General features: G+C 36.4%; 1 protein-coding gene across 2 annotated transcripts in view; it reads left to right on the plus strand.

Annotated features, from left to right (window-relative positions):
- Positions 1-17,568, plus strand: part of PDE4D (phosphodiesterase 4D) — a 636,407-nt gene that overhangs the window by 88,397 nt on the left and 530,442 nt on the right. For both annotated transcript variants that reach the window (XM_083816167.1, XM_083816168.1), the window contains exon 2: positions 1,692-1,817. In XM_083816167.1, the coding sequence (XP_083672293.1) occupies positions 1,776-1,817 (42 nt within the window). In that variant the 5' untranslated portion in view covers positions 1,692-1,775. The remainder of the gene's footprint in view (positions 1-1,691; positions 1,818-17,568) is intronic.

The raw sequence follows: 17,568 nt of genomic DNA on the forward strand, positions 1-17,568 counted from the left end.
CATTTATGTTTGTTATTAGTACAGGAATTATTTATAATAAAATAGTTTTCTGGAAATGCAAATTTTCTTAAGGAAAGCTTATAAAAATATCCCACAAATTAAGATAATATTTTTTTTCAGTGCAGTCTCTACTAATCACCTACTATGTGCTCCCAAATCTACTGACGCAACTTTTAAAAGGATTTTTCACATACAGTCTTTATCACCTATGTGCAGATCCAATACTTATATTAGTTTTTGCTTCTTTCAGTGAATTAATATCATTAGTTGAAAATTAGATCCTGTATTTTGTTGTAAAACTGCCAACGACAGTGTGGGTTAATATATATTTAAATATGAAGAAATATTATCTGTGTACTCCACAGTTGGCTTTGCTTCTTTGTAACTGGATTCCGCCTATGAATAATTAAATACATAAATAATCAAGAAGTCTTTATTATTTTTTCTGTTTATTTATTTGAAGGAACTGACACTTTAGAAAAGAAAGCAAAAGATGAAGTAGTATGCTGGAGACTTGATCATGTGCTGCAATGAGTGGGTTTTTTAGGAAGGAATGCCAGACTTTTAGATCTGTTGCATGTTCTCCTGTTGGGGAGGGAAATTACACCTGTATGTGTGTGTATCTGCATGCATGTGTTTGGCTTTTGGTATCGTACTGCACTGAAGAGTTAATTTTCTGTTGTTGTTGAGGAAGTGGGTTTCAGAGAGTCTCAAAAACTTGGTCATTTTAAAACAGCAAGTTATGCCAGCAACACTGTGCTGGTGTGGGTGAAGTCTAACCTAGCAAAATATTACTTCTAGCCGTATGAGTCGTATCAGTGATGTGCCTGCCCATGAGGAAAATAAGCCATACCTGTCATTTTGCTGGTACGATTGAGTCTACATTAGGAGATTTTGCTAGAACAGCTCTGTTGGTCAGAAATGACACTTTATCTCATCTTTGGCTGACAGAGGAGGGAAAAAATGTGTGCAGAGATATACCTGGCCTAAATGAGAATATAAAGCTTTCAACTGCCTCATCGTAGAGCATATGAATTTCCCTTTAACTCTACTCTTCCGTGCTGACTGCTGTGCACTTACCCAGGGGCTGATGAATGCCGCTTTTCAAAGCTGCTGTGCCATGTCATTACCAGTTGCTAAGGCTTATGCTTAGTTATTATTGTAGTACAAAGGCCAATTTGTCAAACTCTGTCACCTATATGGAAGTACCCAGCTGGGGGTTTAAGCATCCTTAGGCACCTGGATTTGAAAAGTACTCTAGCTGACCTTCTTCCACATTAGCATGTGTCTGCTGGTCTAAATAATCTGAAAGTTAACAGATTCCCCTCAGATTGAGTGACTGGCTAAAAATATCTAATAAGGCTTATTTCATTATTACAAACAATATTGCCAATATCTAGTTAATTATCTGTGTCAAAAGGCCCTTCCTCAGAAGCGTGTAATCTTCTGTAATTTTCTGGGTTTGGCCTGCATTTGTTATTGACTGGAAAACACGCACTGTTCATGGATATGCTTATTGAATGGTTCAGTGTAACTGTACATCTTGTGTTTAGTGGCATATAAAACATCTGCTCTGTTGGATCTTAGGACTGTTTGCAACTTACATGTACTGTGAAGCAACAGCTTTTGCCTGGATGTTGTACAACTTGAAAAGACCTTGATGCTAACTGGATAAATTAATTTGCTTTCAGTATAACAGCTGGTTTTGGAATATCCAAGAGAGAAAACATCTCCTCTGAAACTTGCAGAACACTTCTGATTCAGTCAGAGTCACCATGAACAAGAATACTTATACTCTACATGGGAGGAGTAAAAGTGTAAGTAGGTGATTTTATTTTCCTTGCTTCTATTTTTGTTATCAGTTAATTTTATTTATTATCACTATATTTATAGCGGTATTCATCCATACCACTTAAGTTAGCCTTTCAAATGCCCCCTTCTGAGCAGGATAGCAACTGTGATAAGATCTTTGTTAGTCTTACCTTGTTCTTGTGTCTGTATCCTAAGTGAATATGTATATGTGATACACACACACAGATAAAAGATTATTCAATAATAGCATGGTTTTGAGTGATTTTTTCGGAACTGAGACGTTCATTTTTGTGAGCGCATTTTGCACCAAGTCATTAAAGGTGAGATTTTTCTTGAGCATGCATTGAAATATAAGCTTACGTACTGCTTACTGAGTACATGTAACATATTCAGTCATAAGTATATGCCCCTGCATCGATTTTGGTATCAAGGAATGCACTTGATTTGATAATGCATTGTAGAAATGTTGTCTGTGCTCCAGGGGAACAATGAGGCGATACGCTAACAATATATGCCTAGGTTTGGATGAGGCTTAATTTTTTTTTGTTCTCTGGTCTTTGTGGTGATTTTGTCCTTTGTATATCTATCGCAATATTCAAGAGTACTGCCGAAATAGGTTTGGATATTTCTGTAGCCTTTACTGTCTTCCAGATGCTTGTGGAACAACATTAATGTGTGATACTATATACTGATGACTCTGCCTTACAAGCACAGACAAGAACTGAATGTTCCTTTCTAACATGCTATTGCTATGCTTAAGCTGTTGAATATGCCCCTTCTCCTAGTAGTCAAGGACATTTTATTTAAGTGCTCTGACAAATGTCAATAGGAAAGAAAAGTTAGTGCATGTCAGATGCTGCATCTACAAGGACGGAGGCTACAGATACAGTTCTTTGTTTCCTGAGGCATTCCCAGCTTGTATGTAAAGGAAGTGCTCTTGAGAAATATTCCAGATCACACTGGACTGAGCTTTTCAATTCTGTTTTGAGCCTCTTCCATCTTGCCCGGTAATGACACTGGGACTGCTGCCTCTGCTTTGTTGCTGCTAATGCCTTAGTATGTCTGCATCATTCTCCCCTTTGCTGCCTCTGCTTCTTCATCCAGTGGGGTTGGTTCTTGGACTAAGAGGGTGAGCTTAGTTAACTTTATGCAGAATTGCTCAACTGTGTCCCTTTTCTCTCGGCTGTGGAAAGTCAGTGCAGACATCTCCAATCAGGTCTGGTGTGGAGCTTCCTGAATCCTGCAGTCTGTATCAGCTTTACCCTCTTTTTGCTGAGAGCCATTGTTCTTTTTGGCTTATACTTAAGAATTTCTTAAAAAAAAGAAAAATCTGTGCAGATAACTTTTTCTTTCCTGTAGCTTTGGTCTATATGCCATCAGTGTATTTAAGTATAGCCATGGAAGAAAGTGACAGAACTATGTTAAACGGTGCCACTGTTTGATGCGTGGATCAAATAAATAGCATCATATGTTTCAATAAACTGAAGGCAGATACTCAGAGTGCTTAACAAAGCTTCGTTAATGCTGTTGTTTGATCTGCTGAGGAATTAGGTAAGTGTGCAGCTGTCCAAAAAAAAATTTTAAATACTACAAAGCTTAACATTTTCATGTTAGTTAGGCTAATGAGATTTGGTCACATTCTGAGGAAAGACCAGCATTATTTCAGTATAAGTTAAATGAATGAATTCTGAGCAAATACCTGTTAATTGATGTTAATATTTTAGTACAAACATCCAAATATAGATTTTGTGAGATTTACTTCTAAAACATCAATAAATATATCAAAACATAACCTGAGTTTTTTTTTAACCCACAAAATTTATTTTAGTGTTAAATCCTAGTACATCTTGCTGTCTGAATGTAAATTTGAATAACCACCTTGAAGTTTTTCTTTAAACCAGGCATATAAGATACTTCCTCTCTTTTGTTTTAAATTTAAATTGCAAAATATGTTATTCCTAAGGAATTATTTTAAGCCATTGGTAATGTGCTGTTTAAATAATTCCTTCACTGCTGGTAGTAGGGGGATAGTGTTACTCTTAGAACAAAGTGACTTTAGGAAAGTGTCTTGTTATACTTGTTGAGTACAGCCCAAGACTTAATATCATATGATGGTGATATCACATCTTCTGAATTCCTACTTATCTGTCAATTTGCATTTGCATTGTTAAAGTTATCCGTGGTTTGTCAGACCAGTCATTTCATCAAAGACTTTCTAGTGAATTAAGGAAGAAATTCTTCAGTGAGCTGAATAATCTTGAAAAGAGAAAAGGACTATAGCTTTTGTTTCTTGGGATGTTGTTGCATGGCTTTCAAAGAAGATTTTGTTTCTAGGAAGCACGGCAATCAACGTTTTGGTTCAGTAGTTTCAGATATCAAGGAACATAATTTGTCTAATACGGAAAATGAACCTGCAGATGCGTGTAACCATTTTGATTTTCATTAAATGTAGAACTAACTTTGTGTGTCATGAACCAGCTGAAGCTTAGTTTAGCAGTGCAGAGTAATACAAACTGCAGAGAGAAAAGACATTGTTAACATTACCAGGTTTTCTGACAGAAAAAAAAAAAGTTATAATATTGTTGAGTGCTGCTGTAACTTGGAGCTATGATGCTGTATAAATAAAAAATCTTTGCAAGCACTCTAGTCATTGAAAATACATTGTTAGTATTTATTTTAAAATTTTCTCTAATAGATTTTTATTCCATTGCTTGTACTTCATGTCCTAAGAGAGTACAATATGTGTAATCTTGCTAGTGTGCCACCCTCTGCCTGGCTGGTTTGCACAGTATTCCTAATCATTCTTCTGTTAGTAGCCTATGAAATTGCATTTAACTGTGTTTTGTAATAAAGGTTTATACAGTAGTCAGCTCTCTTACTCTTGCTCACAGTATTCAGTGAGAATGTCTGCATTTACATCCTTTCCAATATATGTATGGTATTTGTCTATTCACTACTAGCCAATTTCTTCAGGTAGCTTTTTGTTTCTTTAAATTGTTATGCAATAAATAAATTCCTCTTTTTCTGAAATTTATATTTTTCAATGTCTTGAACTACTCAGAATATCCTAGCTGTTTTATCACTTTAACTTCCATGACTTACCATCTGGTAATTCTGAAAATGCAGCTAAACATTGTTCTTTCCCCCCACTCCCTCTATTTTGATTCTCTTTTTACTTACAAAGTTACTTCTAGTTGAGGTTAGGGATTTTATTTAGTGCTGATCAACTATGGAAGGAGACTTTTTTTTTTTCGTAGTATGTTTGTAATAAAGTGTTAAACTTAATTCCCTGTGTTTTGAAAGGGCTTCATATTATTTTCATAACTGGATGGACAACCCAATATGTTTCTACAGTGTAGGTGGATCCAGATAGCTTTATGAATTTCAGCGTAATTTTTTTCTTTATCAAAAAAGATAATGAAATGCATTATTTATTAGTATTTTAAAAATCAAGCTTGGAGCCTATCTTCAGTTAAATTTACATAGCTTTACGGACCATTCAGTAATAATATTTTTTCAGTAGTGTATTATAATAGCTAGATTTCTAAGGGGGTATAGTGGAGGCATACCAGGTCAGCCAAAGGATGAAAACGTCTACTTTCAAGTGATGAGAGTAGCAGTGTATGTGGAGGAAAGAATAAAGTCTGAATGTTACACTCTGTGGGTGTTCATCTTGGAACATTGTGTCAGAAGTGAGTCAATTCTGGTGAAATCAGAAAGTCGCTATATTGCAAGAAAATGAACCAACCAAGAAGATATGTTTAGCAACTGGGCCTGCTTAACCTACAGTATTTCAACAGCTTTAACCAAAAAGAAAAAGAAGGGGGGGGGGGGGGAGGGGAAGGGGGTTGGAGGGAGCAAAAAATAAAATTAGAGCATTTATGGAGCATTTATGTTATTATAAAGAACAAAAGCTGCTGTGTACCACATTCAACAATGCTTGGTCAGCCTTCTAACTTCAGAATATCTGTAAAAACCTAGAAGTCTGAGACAGTTTTGAATTCATAAACATATGTCTCATAAAAGGTGTATTTTCAACAGCTGTTGGTTGAATTCTGGATAAACTACAGATCACCAGTAGGAGACAAAATGGCTGTCGCATCCTGTGATCAAAACTTTAAAAGCAAAGTTGGGATCAAACGATGCTGGACCTCAAAGGAGGATGCTCAGAGAAACTGCAGCAAAGCAGCTGCGAGCTTAGCTGTGTGCAGACGCTGAGGAAAAATCTCATCCGAATGCAAAGCAGACATGGAGCACCCACAGAGATGAAATGCAAAGGAAGGCGGAGAGCTATTTGCAAACAACTGACTCACTGAGATGTTTTCATCCAAAGGAGTTAGGGCTAGATTGTCGTAACCCTTGCTAGGGTGCGGGGGAGTGAAGAGGAAGTTAAAAACTTCCTTTACTCCTATGCTCATTTCTGCTTAGATGATGACTCACAGAGATGACAAAACCAAGGGGCTCTTTCTCTGCCACTCTCCATGTAAGCAAACGATCAGGGAGAGGCAGTGTCCTCTGGTTGCTCCTCTGCTCACCAAACAGAAGAGCTATTCAGCAACAGGGTAAGACACTCCACAGCAAAGAGCAGAATGATGTAGCTCTCCATGGCGTGTGAAGAAACTGCAAATAAATTCATTCCCAGGCCTTTTCTTGTCACAGCGCAGTTCTGTCAGGGAGCAATCGTGCTTTAGGACATAGTTCTAAGTAACCAATTCATCAACAGAAATGGGAGAAGCTTGAGTGTTCCAGAAGCATTTTTTCATGGTAAATTTGTATTACTTTGAAATAAATTGATTTTTCTCTCATTGCCAAAAAGTTAGGTCTATTTGTTAACTGATAAAAGAATATTTAGAAAGAGATTGCTTGGACTGACCATTCTTTATTACTGGTAAGCAAAGACATTAGGTATTCTTTGCCTTCTTCCACCCCTCCATCCATAATACTGTGTTTGCAAAAGAAGCAAAGGATAGAAAAAGCAAAGGTGGGACATTGCTAAAGGGCAAATTGAAGCCTATTGAGTGCTGCCTCTTTCTGTTAATGTCAGTTACTGTGGGCGAGTGGCAGAATAGAGGCATTATAAGCAGCAGGTTCCCTTAAGCAGAGCTGCAGTAGATGCACAGAAAATGCCTGAAGAGAGAATGAGTAATACCTGAAGCAACTTTAACCCTTCCTGTATGTTTTCTAACATTCCTTTTACAGAGGTTAGTAATTTATATCCATGGTGAGAGTGCAGTCTGAGAGAGTGGTTGGATTTGACTCCAAACAAATTAATTCCTTCAATATGCACTGTTGATGAAGTTGAGTAGTTTTGTATGCATTTACTGCAATGACATGGGTACATATTAATTCATTTTGACTATGGGATTGGCATTTGGAGACAAAGAAAAGGTTCTGTAGCAGGAAGATGCTAGTGTACTCCTGAAAAAGCAATTGCAAATGTGTTGTTTCTCTCCTCCCACTCATTCTGGATTTCTTCCTTTCTGTCTTCCACCCTCTCTAGTCTTTCATGGATGTTCCGACTAATGTTTCCAGCCATCCCATTCTCATCAGATCTAAAATCTGTTCTGCATGCTTTTCTTCCTTCTGCCTGCGATATTTCTGACACTAATACACACAATCTTGTCATCATTCTCTCTCTTTTTGTGACTCATCTCCTGGTTCCGTTCCTGCCTACCTTCTTAAGTAAGTTCCAATCTTTTTGAAGCAAGTCTTCATACTTCCTTATCTCAGGCTTGGGCAATAGTTAGAAGTTTGCATCTTAAAACTACAAAGTTTGGAACAAGAAAACACTCCCACCTATATGTTAACTGACGTAACAAGTCTAACCTATAACTCAAATGTCATCCATGGTTATGCAGATTTAAAAAATAATCTGTGGGCTAGTAACATTTATTTAGTTTAAACTGTATCAACAGAAAATATCTCTTGATGGTTTGAGTGGGTCTGACTGAGAATTTGACAGCTCAGCTACACAAGCAAACTGTTTTCTGGAGTTCTTGCACATTTGTGTCACTGCCATCCCAGTTCTTTCTCTCCCCAAGGATAATCATCTACACGTGATGCTGTATGTTCATAGCAATACAGATTACTTTTATAATTCTGAATATTTCCATCCAGTGCTGGAAATCAGGCTGTCTCTGGGAGGCACAGTAGATTGTTCAGGCCCTGTTCTGTGGGATGGGCTGAGGGGCATCAGCCATTCTTATCAGAATAACAACTACAGTTGTGTGTTACTACCTACTGTTTGGCCAAAACCAGTTCTTGTTCTCTGAAAACAGCTCCAGCCCTCTTGCTTTTGCTGTTTGAGAGAACTTTCTCTTACCTTTGTAATCATTTACTACATGGATGAAAATAAAAGTAAGTGAACCTGAGGATTCTACTGCTGTTCTGTAATAGAGTATACTTGCTTCAAAGAGCACATACTTGAATGTAGTACAGAGGAATATATTAGAGAAGAAAGCAATAGATTGGTAACTGAAATGCTTGAGGACATGGAGCAAATTAATTAGACTGAAAAAGACTATAAAGATCAAGACTTTAGATATTGCACTTTGTAATGTAGAAGGCTGGTGGTCAGGGGAGGAGTAGAGGATAAGCATGAAGGTGTTGGATATTATAAATAATGCACAGTACTGTTAGAGATTTGAACAACATGGTCTCTTCCTATTTTTTCACTTCTTATTTACTATTTTATCTTTCTAATCCATTACTCAGTGTTTCCACACTTTTTTCTGTTCTTTAAATACGAAAGTGATCTTTCAGGCACTTCAGTTCATGATCTCCTTTGAACCCTTCTTTCAGACCAAATTTTGACATGATGCCAGGGAGCAGGCTCACACTGATAGAGTGAAGGGCCCATGAGGGGAATAAGCATGTGACAGATGCACAGTATATATGGAGAAAATGCAAAATTGTGTAATTCAATCGTACATTCCTTATCTACCTATCATCTTTTAATTGTCATTTTAAATTGCAGGTTGTTAATGGACAATATCTGTGTCTGTCAGAGTGTCTGCAATGGATAGAACAACAGCATGATGGATGAGGTCCTTGGCATGCTTGCAATATAAATATTAAACAGTTTTAATAAAAATACGCAAATATCAACATATGATGTAACTGCTTGGGTACTAAAGACTGGTAAGAAGCAGTTACATGGAAGGTGTTTCTAGGGGAACAAATATAACTGGTGGAAGAATAGTTTGCTAGAGATTTTTGTAGAACGTGGAAATATTTTCCTGCAAGTTGTTATGGAAAAAGCAGATAATTCCACAGCAAGGATTACTGTTCTTTGGCCACCAGGAGTAACAGGAGATATGAAGAATTTGAAACAGAATGTGTGAAACAGTTGAGTACTATTTAAGTTTCTGAGTAGGCTGACAAGAGCAGTAAATTTCAGAATTAAAACTATCCCTGAACTCATACACTGCTCTCGTGTTACTGGAGTTTTACAATTTATATTCTGTTCCTTTGGCAGTGGCTTCAGAAAGAATTGTAATTATATGTGAAAAATGAGCTTTTTTTAATCTGTGCTGCACACTTTATTTCCTTGTAACACATGTAATATATCTCATCTTGTACTTGTACATACATGCATGTTTGCACACATTTGCATGCTAGTCTAGAAATAACAGGATGCTGTGAATATGCATCAGGAAGCCCTTAACTTATGATGAGCTTTCTTTAAATGAATATGTAATTCCTTTATTCAGAAAAAAAAATATCAAATAATAATGTCCTGAAAAGAGTTAATAACAAATGTAACTTTTCTATGAAATGCTAGTTTTCTTCAACTCAGTGACTGAGTATAACTTAGTTCACAGTAAATGAAGTCTGGTTACCTTACATAGCAAGGTAAGGCTTATTATTATTATTATAAAGCTACCTGAGACAGAACATGGCAAACTATCCTCATGACAGCCTATGAACAATACTGTGTGGTCTGAAGCCCCTGGGATGTTGCTTCTGGTAGCTTGAAGATGGAAAACCTTGTAACATCTCGGAAAGTGATAATTAGATCTTCAGGTGCTTTCCTGTTTCCCTTAGCACTGTAGGATTTGTGAAAATCTGGTTTGTCCATTTTCCTCCCACCCCTTTTGAATTGACACGATTCAGACCAAAAAAAAAAAAAAAATTCAAAAAAAGGAAGAAAATGTCCTAGTTCTGGGGAAGTTTTGCTTTTCAGTCAATTTCTGTAATGATTATATATAGTGAACTTGTTTCTGAAATCTATGTATTATATCCATACTGAATTAATAATAATGTCCTCAGTAATACTTCTGTAGAGCTAAATCGGTCTACTTGTGGACTTTAAAGCAGTTTACAGTATTGTTCTCCCATTTTCAGTCTAAAAGAAAAAGGCTGTTCGCCATGTTTCAGAGAATAAGTTTTTTGATACATCTTGAATATAGTTTGAGAACACAGTTAACAGAAAGAGACGAGCAGCATTACCTTTAGTAAAGCCTGTGCGACGAGGTGGTACAACTGCCACGAAGTGATGGTCTCTTCTTTCAGAGCTGAGACTGGGTTAATGTTAATGTTTTGATTTTCAAGATAGGAAAAAAAAAATATGTATCTAAGATATTTTGATGAAACTTCTGGGTTGTTTGCAGCAGATACTTTGGAGATGCATTTTAAATAACAACCCCAAAAGACCAAGTGAGACCCCAAGAGATGTTTGTCCCATGTGGTGTAGTTCGTCCTTCTATATTTCTGTTATTTTCATGTTTATTTCTGTATTTTTAATATTTAAATATGCAGAATAACTAGAAATTTTCCCGTTCTCTTCTCTTTTGTCTCTTCATAGAACTGACGAAAGTTGTTGCTGCCCACTGCCCTTTCAGTGATTCCTAAAAGAAAAAGGAAAAGTATAAAGAAAATGTATTAGGGCTCACCTGAAGAAGGCCAATGCAGGAATATCAAACTGACACTTAGGTACTTTGCTCTTACAAGGAAAATAAACACAAGTTACAGCTGGTTATAACATGATTTTTAAAAATAAACTAGCATATTCAGTATTTTTAGCTAAAGAATTGAGAGAAACGTCAAATTTTGTATGAGATGAGATATTCTTTCAGCATATATGCTGTGTTTTTTTCTGATTTATTTTGAAGTACAGAGTCTTGAGAAAACAGTCTTCAAAATGGAAGTGAGCTGTTGAAAATACATAGAAGCAATACTGCCCAATATTTCTGTTAGGTAAATAAATAATTGAGTTTTCTACATATGAAGCTTGAAACTTAAACAAAGACTGTCATACTCTTGTTGTCTACATTCATTTCACTGCATGTGCTTTATAAATAATGTCACTTAATAGCCAACTTCCTTCTCTTTCTGGGGCAGAACATTGCATATCATTGATTTCCCAGCAGGGCTCTATATCTACATTACATGACACATGCTGAGACCTAGATATTGCTTAGTAACAATAGTTTCTGAGTGGTAACATAAGAGCAAATGAAATAGGATGGAAGGGGAAGAATTTACACATGGACAGTGAGAAAAAAATAATTAATCAAATGATCTTTTATCTACAAGCATCTGCTTCTGGCCTTTCCTGTGGTTGCTTTGCTTCAGGAAATAAAGTACTGGAAGTTTTCTTGGTTCTTTTTAAAATTTCCTTCTTGAAACAATTTTCAGCTGTTGTTAGTCTCCTCATGAGAAACGAGCTCAGCTCAACAGCACAATCTAGACAGTAAACGCTCAGGTCTCAGGGGTTTTGCAAGGCAGTGTTCAAAATAAAGCAATCATCCCAGTTCAGATACTCTTATTTAATGATCTTCTCTTGATAGAGCAAATTAGGCTGTCTATTTTCTTTTCCTTCTTTCTGTGTTTCCATCTTTCAAAATGGCAGCTTCTCTGTCTCTGGAAGGGGTTGTTTTAGGAAAGAAGAAAAAGAAGCTATAAGGGGTTATGAAATGAGGTAAAGCAGTGATTAATGATGTTTTGTAGAGGCTGTGTGGTTTTCTAATAAGGCCTGAGTTGGGGTCTGTGAAGGTGACTCTAAAAAATACAGCATGGTGTTATGGCTTGTGATGGGCTGTACTTGGACCTTTCTACAAGTATCTCTGTAGGCTGTCCTAGCATCCCACTCTACGTGCCATCTAGTAATTTACGCTATTTGCATATGGAACTGGTTTAAAACAGCAAAAAACAACCAAACCTGGAGTTTGGAGTCATCTACAGTCTTCTTCTACAGTCTGTATTGTACCACTTTCCTTCCTCACTCTGAATGTTTGCCTAATTTTCTTTAAACTGCATTCTCCTCAGGGTAAAAGATAATACTTTTAATAATTTAAACTCTGTCTTGCAAGGCTGGAAATTATGTTTATATCAAATGAATACCCACCTAGTGATGAGGGTTAGCAGGTCTGTCGCTAAGGAGATGTATTATTGTTTGCCATAAGCTATTGACCTGTAATCATCATAAAACTGCTATCCAATGTAAACTTGATTCAGCCTATTTTTTTTTCTCCTCTTGTGCATTATTAAATGGTACCACATTTTACCAACTGTTAAGCAAAACTAAACTGGTGTAAAGAGGAGAAAACAGTGATGCCTACTACGCATTTAGTCACACCTTTACAGTTTTCTTTCATTCTGTGCCTTTTGGGATTACTTCAGATTGGTGAAAATTCTCAGGTAGTAAAATTATATAAAAATAACTTAATTGAATTTTTTTTTCCTGATGATAGAATCAAAGGTTACTATGATTATTACTATTCTGATTGCTACATTAAAAAAATTACTACCTAGATTGCTAGGTAATAGGAACACATAGAAAATAATTGGGATGCTCTGACAACTTTTGAACACACCTGTAAGAGCATTCACAAATACTTCTATTCAAAGTATTTGCATTTTCTAAGCTGTCCTCTGACTTTCATTGATTATGTAGTACTTTGAATAGCAGTGCAGTCCCCGCTAAGCATTTGTATTTCCTTAATCATGCACTGGATCGGAAGTCTGATCAGAAGTATTGCTATTTTACAAGCATCTGCTATTTTTGTGATTGCTTTTCACTTGTCATCTGCATGTTGGTGCAAAGATTTAATTAAAGCCATTAAAATAACAGACAACAGATGTGATGTCCTCAACAAAAAGTCTGCACTTTGAGATTCCTCCATGGATGAAAAAAGAATTAACACAATTATGGTTCTGTGATATTCTTCAATTATTTTGTGTACTGAATTTGGTTAATGACTGTTGTCTTGTACATTTTCATTAATAAATAAAATAGGAATTTTCAGCAGTTACCTAACAGCCTTTGCAAAAGGTATTTTGGAGATGGGAAATTCTTGCCTTTTTCTTTAATCCTACTGATAGTCTCCTCTTCTGCTCCTTCTATTCCTATTTTGTTGCATTAAATAATACACAGCGGTATGCTCTCAGATGAGTTGTCAGCAGCAGAGGTACAGACTGGAACCTCTAAAGCTTATATACTGTCATGGCAAGCTCATCAATCTCAAGTTTATTGCACAGTGAATGAAGTGTGACTTGCATAATTCCCTGGGAAAGCAAACTGCCATGTTTTGATTGTTCCAATTACAAGGCTCAATGTGCTAACTGTGGCTGAACGTCTTAAATTTTCACCTGTTTTCTTCAACTGTAGGATTTTATATTTGTAGAGAAGTGTGTGCATATAGAAAAGAGGAAAAAGAAACAGAGGAAAAAAACAGTTTTTTTTTTCCTAAAAAATCTAATTAGAATTAAATATATGTTAATTAATTAGCTTGTGCTGACCCTGATGTCATTTACGGACAGCTGCCTAATGGCCTTTATCAGCTAGCAGGATAGAAAAGATACAGTTAAGGAATAAATTCATTTGATGCTTCTTTGTTAATCATGCCTTCCCCCCACCCCAGTGTTCACAAGTACTAGGTCTCTGCTCATTTTCCCATTAGTTAACCATATGTTCATATTGTTTCTCACTGCATAACAGTTCCTTCTATGTTTCCGGTTTCTGTATGTGGCTCTATTTTAACTTCAGTATTTCGTCTAGTTTTATTTCTCCGTGAACAATCCTTCTAGATTATAAATGCAAAGTCATTAAAAAAATTATTTCCAGTGTATTATTATAATGCTGAATCAATGAAAAGAAATGTAATAGTGAAACCCAAGTAAAAGTAATGGGGGACAGAAAATGTTATTTTGTCTCTAAGAGCATTGAAAACTAGCTGTGAAGCATCATATTTATTCTTTCAGTTTATGCAATTCATCCATCACAGTATCACTAAGGAAAAATATTAATAGTGGAATAAAGTAAATATCATATGGTTGAAAGTACTAATTACTCTATTCATAGAACTGAATGCTATTCTTTCCCCTGAAACAAAAACTCTCCCTGATGAAAAGTATCTGTTGGCTTTGCAATATGCCCTGAAGGTCTGCAAAAAGAAAACCCTCAGGGTTTGGTAGACTGCAGGTTGAAATATGTTTAAAGATGATTTATTGCTTTTGTCAAGGGTCTGGGAATTCATCTCAGTTGGCAATTTACAAACAGGAAAGGGAGCAATTTGTGATATGAGAAGATATGTCGTATGTGGCCTTGAAAACCCTATGTGCAGCTTTTCACAGAAGTCCATGCTGGGAATGGCTAAAGACTGAGAAACACAAAATCTTCATCCCAAATGGGCAAAAATACCATTTTCTCACTTGTTGCTGCCTGGCTATAGTAAACAGGAGATGCACAATTGATTCCCCAACCTCCTTTTATGGGGTGGTTATAAACTCAATGCCAAAAGGATGGTCTTCCTTCTGTGCTTACCTTTGATTGCTTTGCTGCTTTAATTGCTGTGTTCTACCTAAAATGAGTTTCTGCATGCTGGCTTTCAGTCAAGTACAGTCTCAGCCAAAGAAAACTAAATGGCTGGAAAACATGCAGCTACTAAAGGAGAGATGTAGAACAGATGGCAATCTCTACACTGATAGTAATGCTGTCCGTGTGGTCTTATCTTTTCCCCTTCCAGCCTTATGTATGAGCTGACAAGAAAGAGAGAATCTTGTTGTAAGTTAAAAAAATATATTTTGTGTATGTGTGGTGTCTTTGGGGCTTTTTGAAAGCAGGTAAATAAGCAAAACCTTGTCTCTTTAACCAGGGACTGCAGACTTGTTAATGACATGTGGTCAATATTTTGAAGAGAGCTGATCGACCAAAAAGAAAACCATTGCCATTGATCTTTTACCTGTTACAAAGAGACTGAACATCATAATTTTTGCATTTTGTTCAATCTGAAAAGGCTCAAGGACATAAGATACCTACAGATGTTGCTGGGTTTTTCGAGTGTGCTCTTGCTCATTGTTCTCTCCTTGCTGCCAAGAGTAAGAAAACAAAATAAGGGAAGGATGCTGTTGTAGTGACTCCTGAAGCAGTCTAGAGTGAACAACGATTTGCTAACACACTCTTAATTCCAGTAAATTGGTGTGCACCCTGGAGCATGCATCGAGGATGATGACAACTACTTCAACCTTTAGAACCGTTCCTTTCTGCCTTTGTCTGTCTCCCCTCTCTCCTCTGCCCTGTTTTTCTAGGGCTTTAAAATAAACAGTAGTGTTGTAAAAGTGTTTTAAGAGAGGAAATTATCAAGACAAGGGAGTGCGCAATTTGGCTTATTTGGGGTGGAGAGGATGAGCTTGGGTGTTAAAACTCAAGGGAAAATTTCAAATCGTAAAACTCAGGAGCAGCTGATAAAGACTTACACAAATCTCAGCAAAACAATGTTATGTTCTTTCCTACACAGCAGTCTGTATCCGAGGTCCGCAGCATTATAGAAATACATATATATATCTATTTTTTTCTATGTAAGAATTCCTTTCCTGAGTGCTATAGAAACAAAAGTAAATTCATGACATCACCAAGGCAACAAAGAAATAACATTGTAAGCATACTTTCATTAGAGGTGTGAGTATCTCTGAAATTGTGAACTGGACAGTGTCAGTGGCAGCTGTGTTTTAAGATTTGTATTATTTGGTTAATGGTCAGATGTTACAAGGTTCTCATGCAGGATGATTGTGTAGGAAAGACCGTAATTTGTTGGTTGGGTTAGTAAACAGTAGCAGAGAACAGACTCAAACTACAACCTGTATTTCTAACCATTTCTCCTATTCATGAAGAACTAAAAAGTGCAAGTTTTTCAGAGTACTGGAATAGAATCCAGGAAGCTGTGTCCTCGGTAAAAGTAGTAAAGGCAAGATACATGGCTTAATGTGGCACTCGATAAACACAAGACTGGGGAAAAAGGCCACCTGTAGCTTCTCGGAGGAAAGTTTCTTTAAAGTGGACTTCTTATTGGAACATAAATGTAAAATGGACAAGATTCGTTATATAAAAACAACAAAATCTAATTAAAAATCCCTTTACAAGCTGAGGAGTGAAAGAGTAGAAGTCTTGTTGTTACTGTGTAATGTTTTTGAAAGCAGGTAAATGAGCAAAACCCTGTTTCTTTAGCCAGGGACTGCAGACTTGTAAATGACATGTGGTCAATATTTTGAAGACATTTTTGACTGTGCGTAAATGGATACCTGAGATCTAAAGTTTCATTTTTGCAAGTTTGCACACTTGCTAACAATGTCTTAATTTTTGGAAAATGACAAGATTTTAGTTATAAGACCAAGTTGTTAAAGTACCAGTTTCAGAGTAGGTAAAAGTTTTGTCAGCACAGGCAATGTTTGCATGGACAGAGATGAGCAATTTATCATGAGCTCTGCAATGAGGCACTACACATTTGTGTGCAGATGTTGCACATTTTTATGTCTCAAACCCATCCAAATAGCTAGCAGTCCAGCTCCTTCCTCTCCTCTCTCAACAGTAAATTGAATTTTTAAACATGTTCTAAAATAAGAAATCTCTAGTAAAATAACTTTGTGATATTATTGTATGAAATGAGTTCAGTGAATTTATTGGCTGTTAGTAATTACATGTCAGTAGTTAATTGCCTGATTCTCAGGTGAACACAGCATGATTAGGAGATGTTCCTGCCAAGGTGTTGAGTCATAGCCACTACTTGAGTCTATACAGCACTAAGTGAAGTGACAGAAATCTGCGTCTCTGTGCACATTCAGTGCTTCTGGAAATTCAGAGCTTAAGCACTGAATTTGTGTTTTAGGAGCTGCAGAGACTTTTACAAGTGGACACAGAGTACAGATACTATTGAAGTTCAAGAGCAGGCTTGGCTGCTGTGTACGTATCTCTACGGCCACAATCTTCATTTTTCATGCTGTTGCAGTTTCATGATGCCAGCTAAAGAAATTTAAATTTGTTAAATGTTACAATTCCGTGTTCTGAGTTCTGTGATCTGTGTATAACCAATAAGGTTTGTGAAATAGTGAAGAATAGAAAGCAGCAAGTGGAACATATAGTATTTTAAGTGATTCCACCAGTTTAGAAGGGGTAGCTTAGATTTTGGCATCATAACACCATTTTTCTATGGACTAACTTCACCCACAATAAATCGTTTTTTTTTTTTTTTTGAAAAGAAATGCCTGATCAAAATAAGTTTTGTTGATGATGCTTAAAATTATTTCTGTTTACTGCTTTGAAACAAAGGGATATTGAGTTTAAATATGCACAAAATGGACAGTAATTATCCTGTATATCCATGTCTCATTTTATTTTCTCTTTTGAATCAAGATGATACTGTAGTGTGACCCCAATTCTATATTCTTCAGAGGGTGTTCTCCACTTTTAAGTTTTTGAGTATTTGCAGAATGAAATCAATTGTGGAAGCTATTTGAAATTTTAGTTTTGGAGCAAGACAT

Source organism: Anser anser (assembly GCF_964211835.1).
Source record: "Anser anser genome assembly, chromosome: Z".
Lineage (NCBI taxonomy): Eukaryota > Metazoa > Chordata > Aves > Anseriformes > Anatidae > Anser > Anser anser.